The sequence below is a fragment of the Thunnus albacares genome, chromosome 12 (assembly GCF_914725855.1).
Source record: "Thunnus albacares chromosome 12, fThuAlb1.1, whole genome shotgun sequence".
In the NCBI taxonomy this organism is placed as follows: Eukaryota; Metazoa; Chordata; class Actinopteri; order Scombriformes; family Scombridae; genus Thunnus; species Thunnus albacares.
The window spans coordinates 13,280,997-13,297,969 of record NC_058117.1 but is presented as its reverse complement, the minus strand read 5'-3'; the positions used below and the strand labels follow the sequence as shown (position 1 = coordinate 13,297,969).

The following is a 16,973-nucleotide window of genomic DNA, read 5'->3' as shown; positions in this document are numbered from 1 at the left end:
GAGTTATACAGAGTGCACATTTTTTTAATTTACAGATTTGGCCTTAAATACAAGATAAACTTTCAACATTTTAAAGACAACACAGGAATCTTAAAAACACTATAGCCTTTACACTGTTGACTTGCACTAAATAACAGCTTCCAAGTGGGTATAAAATGTATTTTGTCAACACATTAACCTAAGTTTACATTCTATGGATATGACTTCACAAATGGCATCAAATATACATTTTACTGAGTTTTGCACATTGGCAAAGTCTTGTTAAAAATAAATTCATTACTCTCACTCAACAGACAACAATCATACATGCACACACAGTCACACAACTAGATATCATACCAAAGGAACTTAATGGTGTTAGTGTTATATTTTCAATACAGTCAACCTCCCTCACAACCAGGTGAGGAGGTGATTATCAGTGAAGGCGGACTTGTGATAGTAGCTAAGAGGACGGAACCTGCAGTTCCACAGTGACAAGTTTCTGTTCTTCTAAGTAAATACATGGGACTGCAGGGGACAGACACAGTCCCCCCTCCAACCACTTATTTGTGGCGGTCTGAGATTTTCCCCTTACATAACATCCTGCTCACAGAGTCTTGAGTGACATTCATATTAATTAGCAGTTTTGAAGAGGACAGACAACTTGTGACTTCTTCTCTTCTATGCTCAGTCAGTTTAAGAGAAACACTTTTACATCCTTTATCACCACCCACTTACACTTCTGGTACCAGTAAAACAGTTAAACAAAATGCAACTGTACCAGAAAAAAAAACATGTTGAAGACTTTCACATACTTTTTTAAATAACAAAAAACATAAGACACACATCCACACAAATACTACAGGGAGGGGTGAACAGAGGAATATGGTCGATTTACAGCACCAATCCCTTGTCTTACAGTTTTCTTAGAACACATGACAAACAGAAATGTCAGTATAATTTCAGTCACCAAAATGTTCCGACAATGCAGCCTTTAAGTCCACTTCTTGAACACTAGAGGGCTCTCCTGGTCTACAGATGCTGTAGGTAGTATGCAGTGGGATTGCATAAGAGGAATGAAATCTCCCAGAGTGAGGAGGGGAGCAGTTTTCTGATGCCGCCTCTGCTCCGCTGCTCTGTCTTGTGTCCTCTGCATCAATGTAATACGGCACCCTTTATGACAGGCACATGCTTCCCAAAGCCTAGCGCTTGATCACCACCTGCTCAAAGGCTCCAGCTGCAACCCTGAAAGAGAATACCACAATGTGTTATATGGCAGGAAATGATGGTGGTTATCTGATCCGGCTGTGGTGCATATTTTGATGTTTATCTTAACATGATTTTTATGCAGTACAAATAAACAACATGATGACAAGTCATTGGGTTAATACAAAGACTCCTTATTAGAATCCCAATTAAGCATATTTGTAATGAATATATATTTGTAGTAAATGCCTGGTGTGTGGCACTCACAGTACACAGTTACGTAATCACACCCACCTTGTGTGCTGGCTCCCCAAGGCTGTACTCCCACCAGGACCTACAAACAAGCTCAGGCCCTCCTCTGTGGAAATAGACACATTAGAAATATGTAAACTGTCAATCAATGTGCACAGTCAGACTTTGAAAATGGCTCACTCTAATAATAAATGATAATTGATTGGAGGACTTTACAGAGAAGCGGGTGAGCATCTGTGGAAGTAGTTGATATATAAGGGTGCCCTACCACACGTGTATACAACATCAGTCTCAATGATGCAAGAGAGTTTCCATTTCAAAACACAATAAACAACAGTCGTCTACATAACGTCTTTTAGATTAAGGGTGGGGATTTGTGGCAGTGAGCACTGTGTGCTGAGTTTATCCGTCACTGTCTTTGTGTTAGTCATAGAAATGATATCAGCCTCACCTCTGAATGAAACATTTAGATTAGATTCATGTCTGGTACAAGATGTTGACGTCTAATTTATGATTTGCCCTTATAAACATTTAACATATCATTTGAAGGGAGTGCATTGAGACATTGCTTAGTTGTATTGCAACACCTCAATGTAACTTGATCCCATCAGCGGGATGGTAGGCAACTTTCCAAACCAACCCTCATAAGTCCACTAAGTTACGGATTAGGTGTACACACCCTCTGCACTGGAGTCCAAGAAGTCACGGCTGAAATCCTGGCTCTGCAGGATTTTCTCTATTATGTCGTCAGCATCTACCCTGGTGGCGTCTACTCTCTTCAACTGATTCTCCATTGAGTTCTGCTTAACTGGATGTCTAATAAAGAAACAGAAATGAAGTGGAATATTAAAAAAATATGCTTCAAAGGATAAGACACATGATAACATAATCACAGTTGTAAATCAGTGAAACATCTCAGTCTGAGTCGTAGGTTTATTTATAACAAGGTCTTTATAGACTTTCCAATGGTTAAAAACAGCATAGAAAAGATGTGAAAAAGAGTTCACTGTCTTTATTTGCTTTAAGCTTTATTGCAATGTTTCAAATAAAGAGACAAACAAATAAAGAATTACCAATTAATAGTCTAATTATTTAATATTACATACATGTTGCAAGTTTATACAAACTGATGATCCCAAACCATTTGCTTTAGTTCCTGTTGTACTTCTCATAGAGTTTAGCTGCAACACCCACAGCTTATCCATAACAGATGAGTAACGTGCATGTGCACGTTACTCATCTGTCATGTTATGTACTGTTTTCATTTCAACCTTTGTCACTCAGGCACATGGTGGATCAAAAGTGTTATTTTTTATTAAATATTTAAAATTTCTCATTAAAGGAGAGATAAAGGAGAGATTAATAGTTTGAGAAGAGGCAGACAGGGCTAAAACTGCTACTAGTTTACCCAGGTGACTATGTGTATTACCTTGGTAACTTGGCAGGTGTAGAGGGCTGTTCAGGTGCATGTTGGAAGGTTGCAGAGACTGGGGGAGTGGACCTGCTTTCCTTCTCTCCTCTCTCTACCTGCTGCTCACTGGGCTCCAGGATGCTGCCGATGCCTGTGGAGGCAGAACCTCCTGATTCGCTCCTCCGATGGCTCAGATCTGTTAAACTGGAGTGATTCGAGCTGTAACCTGCAGGACAGGAGGACAAAAATATATATTAACAGTTATATTTCTGATTTGTGTAACTGGTGTGGTGGTTATGTTTAATGTTCAAAGTTATGTTCAAAGGGAATAAAAATGTGTCTCTGTGTTTGATACCTGAGATTTTTGACAACTGACTTGCATAGCTGGGTGTTCTGGAGTGACTGTATGCTACCAGATCCTCTGGGACTGATACCGAATTTCCTGGAGTTGCTAAATGAAAAAAAAAAGTGTAACCAACTCAGCAAAACAATCTGCAAAACATTAAAAGTTTTTATGAACATTTACAAGAACAAAATGTACTCATAACTAAAGCTACTACTTAGAGGCATTGATGGTTCTTTGATGTAACACCATAGAAAATTCACTTTTAGTTTTTTAATGATGCTTTTTATTCTTAGGATTTTGAAATTGTTACTTGTTATTGAATAAAGATGCTTCTTCATGATGGATGGTTCTTTGTAAAACCTTGTTGAAAAATACTGTCTACCACCAAATGTTTGCTTTTCTCAAGAACTGAAGAATTAAAATCGTTTGAGCCTCAGAGTCTGTTTGTACATACCAGTGATTGAATGGGATATGTGCTTATCCCCTCCCTTCCTCTCCTCAAGGAGACACTCTGCTTCAGCCTGTGGGATTCCCAGAGTCATGGCTGTAGATGGGGGACTACAGAGAAAACAGGAAGCATTGCATTTACTTGAAAGCAGGGTGGTGCCTGAAGTGTCACATTTTTGGAGAAGAGCTCCTTCAATTACTTTATCGACGGTGAGTTTGTTTATACACAAACAAAATATGAACATAATAAACACATTAAAGCTCCTACGTGTGGGATTGAACTTTTCGGACTTTGGAGACTTCTAGAGGTAAGATGCAAAAATAAATGGAGACAGACAGCAATACATGATATAACCCTAGGACTGTCAAATATTTCTATGAACAAAAAACAACCAAAGAATTTTTAGATGTTGTATTTTATATTATGTAAAAACCTTATTCAGATATGTTTGAAACAGGGCACAAAATTAGCAGCAGCCACCAGCCAAATGCTGGTAAAATATGCAATTAGCTGGTAGATTTGCTTCACTCACCAGCCAAGTGACTGGTAAAATTTGAACATTCACTAGCCATTTGGCTGGTGGACAAAAAAGTGCATTTTGCACCCTGAGTTTGGTAGTTAAGCTGGCTAGTATGTAGAGATATGCTCTGTGTTGGTTTGTTCAAGTGCTCATACACTAAATTCCATTCATTTTGTGTGCAAATTGAGTTTAATTGACCTGTGTAGTAACTACTATACCTTCACTGCTGAATACATGGAATATGTTGCATATTGCAATTATCATATTGTTCTGTTTCTTAGTCAAAAAGTTGGTGTGACTAAATCTGCTGTTGTACTAGGATGGCTTTCACTTTTGTTTGAGATGAAGCATGTCATCAAGTTCAAGCTGATTCTTACCTTTGCTCCTCAAGAGACTCATTATAAAAAAGATTCATGCAAATTTGACCATTAGAAATATTATTTTACTTACAATTTACATGTAAACATACTTTAAAGTGTGATGGATAAACGGCAGGTATTTAAACACATCAGCAAGTAAAACAAAAAAGCCAATTTTTTTATAAAGCCCTAATAAAGCCCTTTTTTCAAATTCATAAATTCATTTGTATGCATTAGTTGTTGGTGAGTAAGTAAATCGTTTATTCAGAATGTCAATTAGTTTTAGCAGTATTCAGGTCAGGGGACATTAACACAGGAAACTCCTTTTCTACTGAAGTACTTAAACACAGAAATGCAGGCGGGGAAGCAGACAAAGAGTGACAGACAGACAGTAAAAAAAAAAAAAAAAGAACATCATCTTTCCACTGAGCTTCACACACAATGAGTAACACTGTGTGGTAGTGGTATGAATGACTAGACTATCCTTGAGTTCACACTCTAGACATGTCCTAGGCAGCAACATGTGAACAACATTACACTAAGAGGGAGTTGGAACACGACAGAATATGGAGAAAGACTTTTGTTAGGTGAAGAAATGTGACTGTTTGCACATGGCGGAGTGGACTTATCATGTCCTGATAAACTGGTCTACACAAAACTCTTTCCTGACTAAACAATCTCTGGGTTGAGCTGATCAGATATCTGCTGTTGCTCACGACTGAGGTTGGGCAGATTAATGCCTGGGTGAGGAGATCTTAACTGTTAGATAAGAGTGCGGTAAGATCTCAGCAGCAAAATTACACTTTAAACTCGTGGGGGGTGTCGGTAACATCAGAGCGTTTGAAATAGGTGAAAGACAGGATGTGACGAAAACAGTCCTCTGTGGTTATGGCTTGCTAGATGCTGACTTTTGTGAAGAATGTACTTCCTTTGTAACCACGACTTTAACATTTTCTTGTCGAATAAAGTTAAACATAACAGTCGAGTCAACACTTCCTTTTTTTTTTTACAAGTTCCACACTGGATTCATATTCATATTTTAAGGATGAGTAATAAGAATCTACAGATGCATAAGGTCAAGATAAGCACTTACGTTTTAAAACAGGGGTCTCCAGACATAAGTTGTGTGGTGATGACAACCTGTAACAGAGACAGAAGTATATTAATGTCAGTTTTAGGCTGACAAACAACTGGTGCTGTTAAGCAGAAAAAGGCCTGTGTAATGTGGTATCACAGGGTTGCTGTTAAGTAAAGTTTACAATAAGATTTTGAGAACCATGATTGTAGGTCTGTGCCTGAGGAAGAATCTACATATTTTGAATTATTCCCGTGGCTCAGGCAGTTTATACTGTAGATTACAGGCTGAGACATGTCTTGAGTCAACTATCAGGGAAGTCAACTTTTCCATCCATACAATACATCGAAATTTATAGAAGAGTGTCTACTTGTGCTGGTGAACTCAAAAACTAGTGACCATTTTGCAAGAATAGGTTATAAGCTTATCTATGCTATGCTAAGAATAAATAATAACTGGACTATATTCAGACATTACCAGTGTGGTATGGACTCTTGAGGCATTTTTACCACCATACCTTGAGAATTGAGTTGTCCTGTCTGGTGTTCTTGGTGTCATATCCCTCTAGGAGGCACCTCCTTGTGGTGCTGCCAGACCCAGCAAACTCAGACAGGTTTAAGTCAGCAAAACCCAGCTGCACAGGATTGTAAGAGATCAACCAGTGTGAGTCATTTGTGAGTTTAAATGGTGAAACATCTGCTTTTACTGTTTGTAAATAAAATGTCATCCTATGACAATATCAGACACAATCTGCACTTAAAGAAATCCAACCCAGCATCAGGTTTAAGGAAACACACTACATGTGTCCAAGATAAGACTTTCAATACTTGAGAAATCATATAACCTAATTCTTTTACTCATCATTATAGTTACTGATTAACATAGTGAGAGTTCTGATTTATGAGTTTTTCAATTAGTAACCAAAGCCGGAAACTGGAAATAAAAACATTCTTGGTAAACAGACTTGCATAACAAAAAAGTCCTCTGCGGGCACTTGACTTCCCTGGTATCATATAAATTTTGTGATAAGACTGTTCTAATGGATCCTGTGTGCTTAAGCCTCTATGTTTACAACACTCCAGTCTACAGAAGAGAAAAAAGAGAAGTATTACCTTTGCAAAAGTTTTTCCGCCTTTCAATTCCTAAAATGACACAAAAAAGTGAGTTTGCATTTCCCTGTTTTATCACTATTTAACACACTACTTTCATTTAAAAATTCTGAAACTTCTAGCAGTATGACATTGTCTACACGTGACTTGGCTGCTGCGCTGTGGTTACAAATTAACAGTACTTTTGATCTTGCGTACATAAACATTTTCTTCGCACATGCAAGTTTCACTCAAGGGCTTGGAGTCATTTCTGTAGTGTCAACAAAACAGAAAGTCATGTACCTTGCGCACAGACACCCGGCAAACACAAGGATCCAGTACACCTGTCCCAGCATTGGCACTCATCTTGCACACGAAGGAGAATCTCTTCTTCCAGTGCACACAGTTGGCTTGGACTGGCTCCCTGGGAGAAAAAGCACACTTGAAAACACACGTCCAGGGCATAAAATTAGCACCAGCCACATGCCGGTAAAATATGCAAGTGGCTGGTAGGTTTGCTTCACTCACCAGCTGAAAAACAATGGTAATCTATTGAGTGGCTGGTAGAATTTGCACCCTGACTAACTCATACAAAAACTGAAACACACAGGCATAATGGATGCTGAAAGAGCATATTTTAATCGGAAATATGCTAGATCTACGCCTGGACTTGTAACCACAGAGTATGTGGGGAAGTTGTGTCCCAAACCATCAAGACTAATGAAAGCTGAACTTTGGCATATTTCAAATTTAAATCAAATATGTAGAGGAATATAACAACTTCTATTCTTTAATTTAGTCTGTAAAATGAGCTTATGATGTTCTTTTAGGCTTTGAGCTATATCCTACAAAGTTATATTAGGTTATGTATTCATGTATTCACTCATCTGTTGTCAGATCCTAAATGTGAGCAATTCAGTCCGATCTCTGACATTATGAGAATGATGAATTTGTGATTTTGACCTATAACTTATGTGATAGGACACGGTACTTGGCATATGGAACTGTTTGAAGACAGTCTTGTGATTTTGGGCTATATTAAGAAAATGAACTGTTGATCACTGGCAGCAGCAATAAGGAGGTGTAGGGTTGGTAGGGATGGAAATGTTTAATATTTTACTTGACATATCCATTTTTAATATCATTAATGCATTATTCCTGAAAATAACATTCATATATTTTCAGGATTTTTTTCATTTTCATTCACTCCATACATCATGAACAAGACTGTCAATATGTTTGTATATGAGGTAAAGAAGAAGACTGTGGTTGGAGCAGGGTAAATTTAAGAATACAGTGTTTACATGATAGTTTTTAGGGGCAGACAGTTACCATGGCAGTGAGTAACGTTAATGAGGGCCAGCGGTTGACATGACGCTTGTGTCCGTTTTTCCAGAGTGACTCATTTAAGTGCTGCAAGCAGTTATAATCATTGACCCGGGGGGATTAACCTGTTGTGCTCCTTTGCAATGGAAGGAAATTCTGTTTTGTTTGTCGAAGTTGTTATTAAACAAGACAAATAAATGACGCTACATAAATAACGTTACTGTAAATACAACGTTACCACACAAAAATGAAAGAGAGAGACAACCCGAGACGATCACCATCAAAGTATCTTTTCTATTAAACAATCTCCAAATAATAATAATAATAATAATAATAATAATAATAATAATAATAATAATACAAAACAGTTGAATGATAAAAGCTATCGACTCCAGCCAAATCTAAGTTAACGTACAGTATGCGCTGCTTAGCAACTGATCTGATAAACTGTTGTAACGTTAACGTTACCGGTTAACAAAAAGAAATATTTCCATCTAAAAACACAAAACTATTTTATTGAGCAAGTTAGTTTCACTAGCTTTAAAAACCACATTAAAGCACAGCCTCCTGGGTTAGTACGTGTCTCCTTGCGCACAGCAGAAAGTCTTCAAACTGTTGGATAGGTGAGTTAATATAACTCGAACCTTACTAACGTTAACTGTTAACGGTAACGTTTAACGTTAGTTAGCTTGTAGCTAGCTACTGTGGTATTAAGTTATAGTTAGCAAGCGTTAAGCATGTATTACACAACAGATAACAGATACTTAACAGGTGTTTCTTCAAGAAACTTAAGAGGGAAAATTGTTCAAAACCAGTTTCATTTTAATTTAACTTTAGCTTGTTTGAACAACCAGTGAACTGCTGCTTCTATAAATAGCAAAACTTCTTACCGAGAAGACTCAACGGCAAAACCTCCATCTACGAGCCTGACTTTGCAGAATAAAACTCCGTTGACGAAGGGAACCGATGACAGTTCCTCCAAGACGAAGTCAACTTTGAATTTGAATCTCTTCTTTTTCATAAGAATGAAGGACATGGTGTGTCCTGAAACGTGGTTGAGTGGAGATACAACAAGTCCTGAGCGTTAAAGTTGACAGACAGCTGAACACTTTCTCCGCAGTGACTGTTCACTGCTGTTCGCTCAGCTGTTGCTACTTGCTGCTGCTTTGCTCTCGTCTGCAGCAGAAAGGAATCAAAGTTCAAATCTCCTCCTTCCCACCCACTGAAAAACACAATTCATGACGCGAAGAAATTCCAGGGTTTGATTGGCTGCAGCTGCCTTGAAAAAGAGAAATACGTGGTTGTAATGCTTGTACACACTGGGGTTCTCAGTCCGGCTGGGACTCATTCAAAACGCCCACTGACAGGAGACTGTTTCTTTTTTTGTTTTTTTACACTAGCAACAATAAACTGACATTAGTCAACACAACGGATGTGTGTGAAGGCGGAGTGGGAAAATAGAAGGGAGCATACGTAAATATGTGATGACACATGCAAAATTATCATCATTGTCATCACATGACAACACTGAAAAAGCCCTGTAACATCACTTAAATATTATTATTATTTGTTTAATATTGAGTCTGCTCTCAGATGTACTGCTCCATCCTCATGGAGTAGTTAACAACAGATGCTGAAACTCAGAATTTTTGTCTCTAAATACTCTCAGAGACCCCATTAAAGGCATGATTCATCTTCATCTTCAACGCTCTTGAATAACAGTACTTGAATAACTGGATCAGTACTTTTTGCTAGCTTTGTTTTTACTTCTATCTTCTCGACTATTTTAATTTTAAACTGGAGATCTTAGCTTGTTTTGTTTTTTTTTTAAATCATTTTTTATACTTATTGCTGCAATGTGTACTGATACTTTTTTCATTTGTTGGTTGTATTTATTGTTTATTTTTTGTTGTTAGGATGTCAACTCTGCACGCTTGTTTCTCTGTTTTTTCTCTGTGTAAATCTATCTATCTATCTATCTATCTATCTATCTATCTATCTATCTATCTATCTATCTATCTATCTATCTATCCACACATATGATGCTGAATATCTTATTCTTATATATAAATCTATAATAATGCATCATGTGTTTTGTACGTAAAATCTTAATCTGAAAAGTGAGAAGTAATTCCATCTGCCAGATACGAGAAATGTAAAGAATGAAAGCATGTTACATTTTATTTCTGTCTGAAATGTGGCTGAGTCGAAGTACAAGGTACTATAAAAATGAAAAAGTAAATAAATAAATGTATCTTTCACCACTGTATCTTGAGGCTTAAATATATTTTTGCTCATCAACACCAGGGTCTCAAAACTTAACTGATAAAACATATCTGACCGTCAGTAATACAAGTTTAACAGTAAAACTGATTTGTTTATCTTGTGTGTGATGAAACACTACCCTCTGGTGACGACCAGCGGTGCTGCGCTATAGGAAACACAACACTGTGTGTATTTAATGACACGTCCGTCTAGATGAAGAGATTACATTTCCTCTTTAACACACCATCATATTACACACAGAATGGGTGTAAAATGACAGATGATGATGTTCGCCGTTAGTAGCAAAAGCCGGACTATATATATGGTTAATCCACGGATTATTTATTTCACCGCTTTTCTATTCTACCGTCTTTCCTGCTTTTCCGTAGAAAACATCGAATAGCTGCGCCGCATTTATAGCTCCGCCCTCGATCACTGCAGTTTCTCTGAAATACTACGGACTACTCCTTTGCACGACACAGTCTGCAACATATGATAACTGGATACCGTCTTCCTCATCGCACACTTGAGCGCATATTTGCATCTTATCGGGGTTTATGAATATGACAGTTAACATGGATTAACAGACAGATCAGATCCTGACTGCAGGGCGACTCGTTCAGACGCTGCTTCCACATTAAGCCTAAAATGTATCAGACGTTACGGACGCTTTTTCTATCAAATGCCCGGTGCTGGGATGCCCGCAGTGAGAGGTCATATCAGGACCTGTTTGAGAGACTCGATACCAATAAAGATGGGAAGGTGGATGTAGCAGAATTGCGGGCGGGCCTCAAGGCGATGGGCATTTTCCGCCAGGGTGATGCACAGGTAAAACTCAGGAACCAGGTCCTGGCTTGCTCGTTTGCATGAAATTCCTCTCTAGTGTGTGTGAAAGTCTGCCTGTCCGGGCTGTGTGATTCATTCTGAAACTACTTGAGAAGGCAAATGGAAACAATAGATTTGATCTCTTCTCTGCAGAAAATTGTGTCGTCTGGTGACCAAAACAAAGATGGGAGTCTCGACTTCGGGGAGTTCACCAAATATCTGAAAGAGCACGAGAAGAAACTGAGGCTGACATTTAAGAGTCTGGACAGGAATAACGATGGTAAGTATTGTTTAAATACTTGACATGAGTGTTTACATATAATGACACATACCAGTGAATGTTTACAAAGCCACATACACTGTTTATACTGCAGCATACAGTATGTCAATGTCAATATTTTATGTTATGTCAGGACGCATTGATGCCTCAGAGATCCAGCAGTCCCTTGCAGAGCTAGGCATGCATATCAGCAGTGAGGATGCTCGGAAAATCTTACAGAGGTTTGACCTCCAGTTCTATCCACTGTAGCATTTGTATTTATAATGTGATCAAAGTGATTGCTTGTGTGTAATTTGGAAGGTTTATGAGTCACAGATATGCTCATTACAATGTAATGCAACATAATATGTCATGATGAATAGATATTTCTGTCTTTCCTTAGTATGGACATTGATGGCACCATGATGGTGGACTGGAACGAGTGGAGAGAACACTTCCTGTTGTGCCCTGCTCATAACCTGGAAGAGATCATACGCCACTGGAAACACTCCACGGTATGAGACATTTACATACAACCAGACACGAACACGTTCTGTGGATACACACAGAGGCGACTGCAGCAGAATAAGTCACGTGTTTTATAGTCATCATGTTTTAGATATTAAGGATTATCTCAGCAGTTTTGGCAGCTGCTTTGAAAGACCAGACTGTCTAAAATAATTAGGTCACAGCACTACACTCTGTTCCCCTTAGCTTTCTCCTCCACTCCTTCTTACTGCAAAGAAAGACATTGTTGACTGGCTTGTTACTTCTGCATAAAATATTTGCTTCATCATGAGCAATACATTACCTCTCTTAATAGACAATGCATCCAAATGTTTCTAAGTCTTAGCTGCAGTGCACATTTGTGGTATCTTAGGTGACAAAACCAGACAGAACTGCATTCTAATACCATAAATTTATAAGATTAATGACCACAGGACACATAAATAGCTCCATAAACCCTTGTGATTTCTTGCACAGTTTCATTACTGTAAATTACCACTGCACCATGTTTGTCACTAGTGGATACCGTCATGCTTTTGGAAAAACATTGGGTATGTTTATCTGAAACAGCCAGAGCGTGCAAGACGAGGGCTCAGTCAGAGCAGCGATTATGATTTCACAAATAGTTCTTAGTAAAGGATAAGAGGTTCAGGTCATTGTTTGTTAAAATAGCTCAAAAGGTTTTTTAGCATTTTCTTCATAGTGTGGCATTTTCTTTGCACATCCTGTTGATTTGTTTGCTGTTTGGCATACACCTTACATTCAAATTTTTGTAAATGTGGTGGCCCTCTCTACCATGTACAGCTGGGACTTTGGCAAGTTTAAAAACAGTTGCTTCATAAAGAGTGACACTAGACCTCAAAAGAGGAAGTTCTAGTGGGCTAGTAGTAGTTTTTGTCACACATGACATGCACTGTATCTCCCACACATTGTGCATTGTATTTGAGTATTTATCATGTCCATAAACAGACCACTTAGTATGTATATTTACTGCTCTAGTAATAGCAATTGTGTTGACAGACATGTATCAGTGTCCATATAGAAAGTGATGTGAGAAAATGTGCTTATGTGCTCACCAGGTGCTGGACATAGGCGACAGTCTTGCCATCCCAGATGAATTCACAGAAGAGGAGAAGAGCTCAGGTGGCTGGTGGAAGCAGCTTGCTGCAGGTGCGGTGGCGGGGGCTGTCTCTCGCACCGGTACTGCTCCTCTGGACAGAATGAAAGTCTTCATGCAGGTGAATAGTGTGACAGAAAATGAGCAAATATATCCATGATAAAATGTCTTTTTTCCTTTTTAAGAAATGTTATGTATTATATGCTTATTGCTACCACCTGGCTCAAGGCTGGCAACAAGAAGGGAGGCCACACACAGACATGTCAGTCAAAAGTAATTTATTTAACTCAAAGAAATAATATACCAACTAACTGGTGGGGTGTGTAAGTCGGAGAAACATCAGTAGTGTTTGTAATGTATGGATGAATGAAAATGTGGTGTAAAGAGTGTTGGATGGTGCAACAAACCAAACAAAAGAAAAAGGCTGAGGTCCCCGCAGTAGACTCGGCTGAGAGAGAGAGCGAGACTTCCAGAAGGGCAGTCCTTTTATGCCTTCTGGGAAGCCCAACCCAGATGGGCAGGTACAAGGCAAACCTCCCAACTCCACCTGCTAACTGACCCCCAGTATCTGAAAAAAATGGGAGTTAAGTAAGGCACACAATCAGGTAGAGTAAGAAGGCCCGTCACATTATGTATTTTTTTTAATTGCAGGTTCACTCCTCTAAGAGCAACAAAATAAGCCTGGCAGGGGGCTTCAAGCAGATGATCCGTGAGGGAGGTATAACTTCACTCTGGAGGGGAAATGGAATCAATGTTTTAAAGATCGCACCTGAGACAGCAATCAAATTCATGTCATATGAGCAAGTAAGGGATTGTGCCTCTGAAAAGCTTATTTAACACAGTAATATGATGGTACTTATCACAGTACAAATATTTGGAATTTTCTGTTGCAGTATAAGAAGTTGTTATCATCAGAGGGCAAAAAGATTGAGACACACAAGAGGTTCCTGGCCGGCTCTCTGGCTGGGGCCACAGCACAGACAGCCATCTACCCAATGGAGGTACCACTGCACCCCTATTTCATCATCTCATATTATTTTAAGATGACTCAAAAACTTAAAGATAGCACACAAATCAAAACAATCTGTTCACTGCCTCAGTTTTTCTTCTTTTGTGCTTTTTTTGGGTCCTTTCTAAGGTTTTGAAGACAAGACTGACACTGAGGAAAACTGGCCAGTATTCAGGAATGTTTGATTGTGCCAAAACGATCCTGAAGAAGGAGGGTGTCAAGGCTTTCTACAAAGGCTACATTCCAAACTTACTGGGCATCATTCCCTACGCCGGGATAGATCTCGCTGTTTATGAGGTATGCAGGCTTTGCTGCCCCCTCAGTGATATTTCACAATAAAGTGCACTTTGTTTAATTACCTCGCTTGATGAATGTTGGACTGTTTTAAATTTAATCAGAGAAACTGATTTTTGTGCTATGCGAATGAACATTAGTCCAGTCTTTCCATCCTCCCATCACTTCTCTGCTGTGTCTCAGACTCTGAAGAATACGTGGTTGTCGTACCACCCCAAAGACTCAGCTAACCCGGGAGTCCTGGTGTTGCTGGGCTGTGGGACCATCTCTAGTACCTGCGGACAGCTGGCCAGTTATCCACTCGCACTTGTACGCACACGGATGCAGGCACAAGGTAAACTCAGTCTGACATGTGGTTATAGTGATGACAAAACACACACAGCACATAATCACACAGTGCATGATTATTTTTAATGACTGGCTATGTCTATTGGGAGGTACGCAATATTTTATGTAAACAAGATATTGTCTGGTGTAATGTATAGACAACAAATTGCCCACACAAACAGACAAATTAAAATTACATAAATACAAAACTGTCTCCTCAACAAGTGAACACTATCTAGAGAAATGTAGATAAAACCCTTGTTTGACATTTAAAAAAACATCCTAGGTATTTAAAATAAAAATCATGCTTTCAGATCCAACGTTTCCTCCATAACTGTCTTTTTCTCTTCAGCGTCCCTAGATGCGTCAGACCAGCCCTCCATGAGTTCTCTGATGAAGAGGATTGTAGCCAAAGACGGTTTTTTTGGACTCTACCGGGGCATCCTGCCAAATTTCATGAAAGTCATTCCTGCTGTCAGCATTAGCTATGTGGTTTACGAGTACATGAAGACTGGCTTGGGAATTTCTAAATGATACCACAAGCCAATGAGAAAGAACGTGTACTGTATTTGTCAGACTTGACATTTTCTGCCTGAAACGATTCCAAGAGAATAGACAGACATACATCAAACATACAGGGCATGACTTCCACCAGCTTGCACAGGAATTCAGCAGGTGGAAAACTGTATGTATCCCACTAAGGGTGGTCTGTCAGTAGCTAAAACATTAATCACTTGTGGTAAGCATGCTTTAATTGTCATCCTACTGTAAAAAAAAACACACTCCCCACATTTATACACTGTCCCAAAGAATACTTGACACAAAGACAATACAAACATATAAGTGAGAAAGCATAAAACATAATGGGTCATATAATTGATCCTACAGTTATTCCTTAAAACTCAAAAAAGTAGCTCATTGGAGCATACTGTTGCTCATGTGCTTTTTGTTAACAAAGGAAATATCTTAACAGCTTATCCCACAGAGACACAGTAAAGGTCTTTGTTAAACCCTGAAAGAAAAAAACAAAACAACAACACTATGCCAGTTAAATTGTGAGGTAATTTAACACTTTTCAAAGTTGTGAACACCTGCCCTACAGTGAAATCAGCTCTATGTTTGGACAAACAGCGCTTCTATCACCAGCTGTCCACCAAAAATAACTGGCCCTGAAAAATCAATATGTGTGAACACTGGAATACTGTCTATATGAAGACACACTTGTCTTGTGCAATGTGAAAAATCACTCTGTTTCATTTTAGAATCATTTAAATGTGCCTTACTGCCACTCAGTGCAAGCCATATGTAACATAAGCAGCTGTGTGTGTTTTTTTTACTATATATATATATACTGTATTTATGTACTATGTATATATATATATATATATATATTATCTGTTTGCAGGTATCATTATTTATGGGTTTTAATGATGGATACCACTTCATAACCAGATAACATTTTTAAGAAAATAGTAATAACTTGTCATCTGACTGAAATACCTGCAAGTAACTTGTTTTTGTATGGTCCCAGTTCTCATTTCAACACATCCAGACCCCCCACCCTAAACACACACAACAGGATCCTGTTACATTTTACATTTTGTTACTTGTTCTTTCACACAGCCCGGTGGTGGAGATGTTTTGCTTTTATCTACCATGGACAATCAGGTTTTTATCATTGTTATAAGTTACATCTATGTGAATGTTAAGAAACTTAAACTTTTGTCAATTTAAGAGTTGTTAACTTGAACATGTGGAAAAACTTAACATGCTCTTTGTTGGAGGGTTTACTTGAGAGCAATGGTTCAGAGGTGTTGAGTTCAGTCCTTCAGAGCTGGAATTACTGGTTTGAGCAGCTCTTGAGATGTGTTAATGGCTCCACTTAGTGGTCAATTAAAATACAAAACACATTGACATTTTGCAGAATTGAAGTTTGATTTACTAGTGTGTGTCAGTTGAATAAATCAACCAGATTATAAAAGTATTTAAGGTCCCTTCTAGACATTTTTTAAGATATATAAAAATACTTTGGGTATTTTGTGTCTGGTATGTTTTTTCTACAAAGAAAAGTTCAATTAAATTGCCTCTAGTTCTTCCCCCTCATTGAAAACTGCAAACAGTCTTCTAGTGTCAAATGTTCACATATATCATTCTACACAGTGAAGGTAAAACTGATGGAAAAAGAAAAAAAAACATAGTTTTTGAGTGGAGGCAGACTTTAAGTTTCTGTCCTTTGCAATATCAATTTTGGGGGTTTAGTTGAATTTTAGTTCTACAATCTTGGTCAACAAAATGGATGCATAATAGAAAGAGCCAGACGAAGATGAAAAGGACAGCATGAGATGATGACAAAGAGATAT

The 16,973-nt window shown here is 38.4% G+C and overlaps 2 protein-coding genes across 3 annotated transcripts; one reads left to right on the top strand and one right to left on the bottom strand.

Moving 5' to 3' along the window:
* Window positions 1-8: 8 nt before the first annotated feature.
* On the bottom strand, window positions 9-9,416 carry LOC122993318 (protein FAM102B-like). Of its 2 annotated transcripts, none has more exons than XM_044367379.1 (11): window positions 8,901-9,416; window positions 6,988-7,108; window positions 6,709-6,738; window positions 6,114-6,230; window positions 5,615-5,661; window positions 3,649-3,752; window positions 3,225-3,299; window positions 2,867-3,074; window positions 2,117-2,253; window positions 1,480-1,543; window positions 9-1,224 (listed from the first exon to the last, which is right to left on the bottom strand). In XM_044367379.1, exons 1-11 carry the CDS (start codon window positions 9,044-9,046, stop codon window positions 1,182-1,184), a joined length of 1,092 nt encoding a protein of 363 aa, XP_044223314.1. In that variant the 5' UTR covers window positions 9,047-9,416; the 3' UTR covers window positions 9-1,181. The 2 variants fall into 2 exon arrangements, with proteins under 2 accessions (XP_044223314.1, XP_044223313.1); XM_044367378.1 differs by having other exon boundaries at window positions 3,204-3,299; window positions 8,901-9,410.
* A 1,072-nt stretch (window positions 9,417-10,488) lies between these two features.
* Window positions 10,489-16,597, top strand: LOC122993317 (calcium-binding mitochondrial carrier protein SCaMC-1-like). The gene is made up of 10 exons (XM_044367376.1): window positions 10,489-11,103; window positions 11,254-11,380; window positions 11,514-11,601; window positions 11,763-11,874; window positions 12,946-13,104; window positions 13,635-13,787; window positions 13,877-13,984; window positions 14,122-14,289; window positions 14,470-14,620; window positions 14,966-16,597. The coding sequence occupies exons 1-10, from the start codon at window positions 10,924-10,926 to the stop codon at window positions 15,145-15,147; spliced, it is 1,428 nt and encodes a 475-aa protein (XP_044223311.1). The 5' UTR covers window positions 10,489-10,923; the 3' UTR covers window positions 15,148-16,597.
* The last annotated feature ends 376 nt before the right edge of the window (window positions 16,598-16,973 follow it).

Bases quoted from the DNA above. Each gene is read 5' to 3' on its own strand.
- LOC122993317 (XM_044367376.1), top strand. From the start codon at position 10,924: ATGTATCAGACGTTACGGACGCTTTTTCTATCAAATGCCCGGTGCTGG. The intron at 14,290-14,469 runs GTATGCAGGCTT...GCTGTGTCTCAG, and splicing joins TAGATCTCGCTGTTTATGAG to ACTCTGAAGAATACGTGGTT. The intron at 14,621-14,965 runs GTAAACTCAGTC...TTTTCTCTTCAG, and splicing joins CACACGGATGCAGGCACAAG to CGTCCCTAGATGCGTCAGAC.
- LOC122993318 (XM_044367378.1), bottom strand. From the start codon at position 9,046: ATGTCCTTCATTCTTATGAAAAAGAAGAGATTCAAATTCAAAGTTGAC. The intron at 3,300-3,648 runs GTATGTACAAAC...TTTTTCATTTAG, and splicing joins CATATCCCATTCAATCACTG to CAACTCCAGGAAATTCGGTA. The intron at 1,225-1,479 runs GTGGGTGTGATT...ATTCTCTTTCAG, and splicing joins TTGGGGAGCCAGCACACAAG to GGTTGCAGCTGGAGCCTTTG.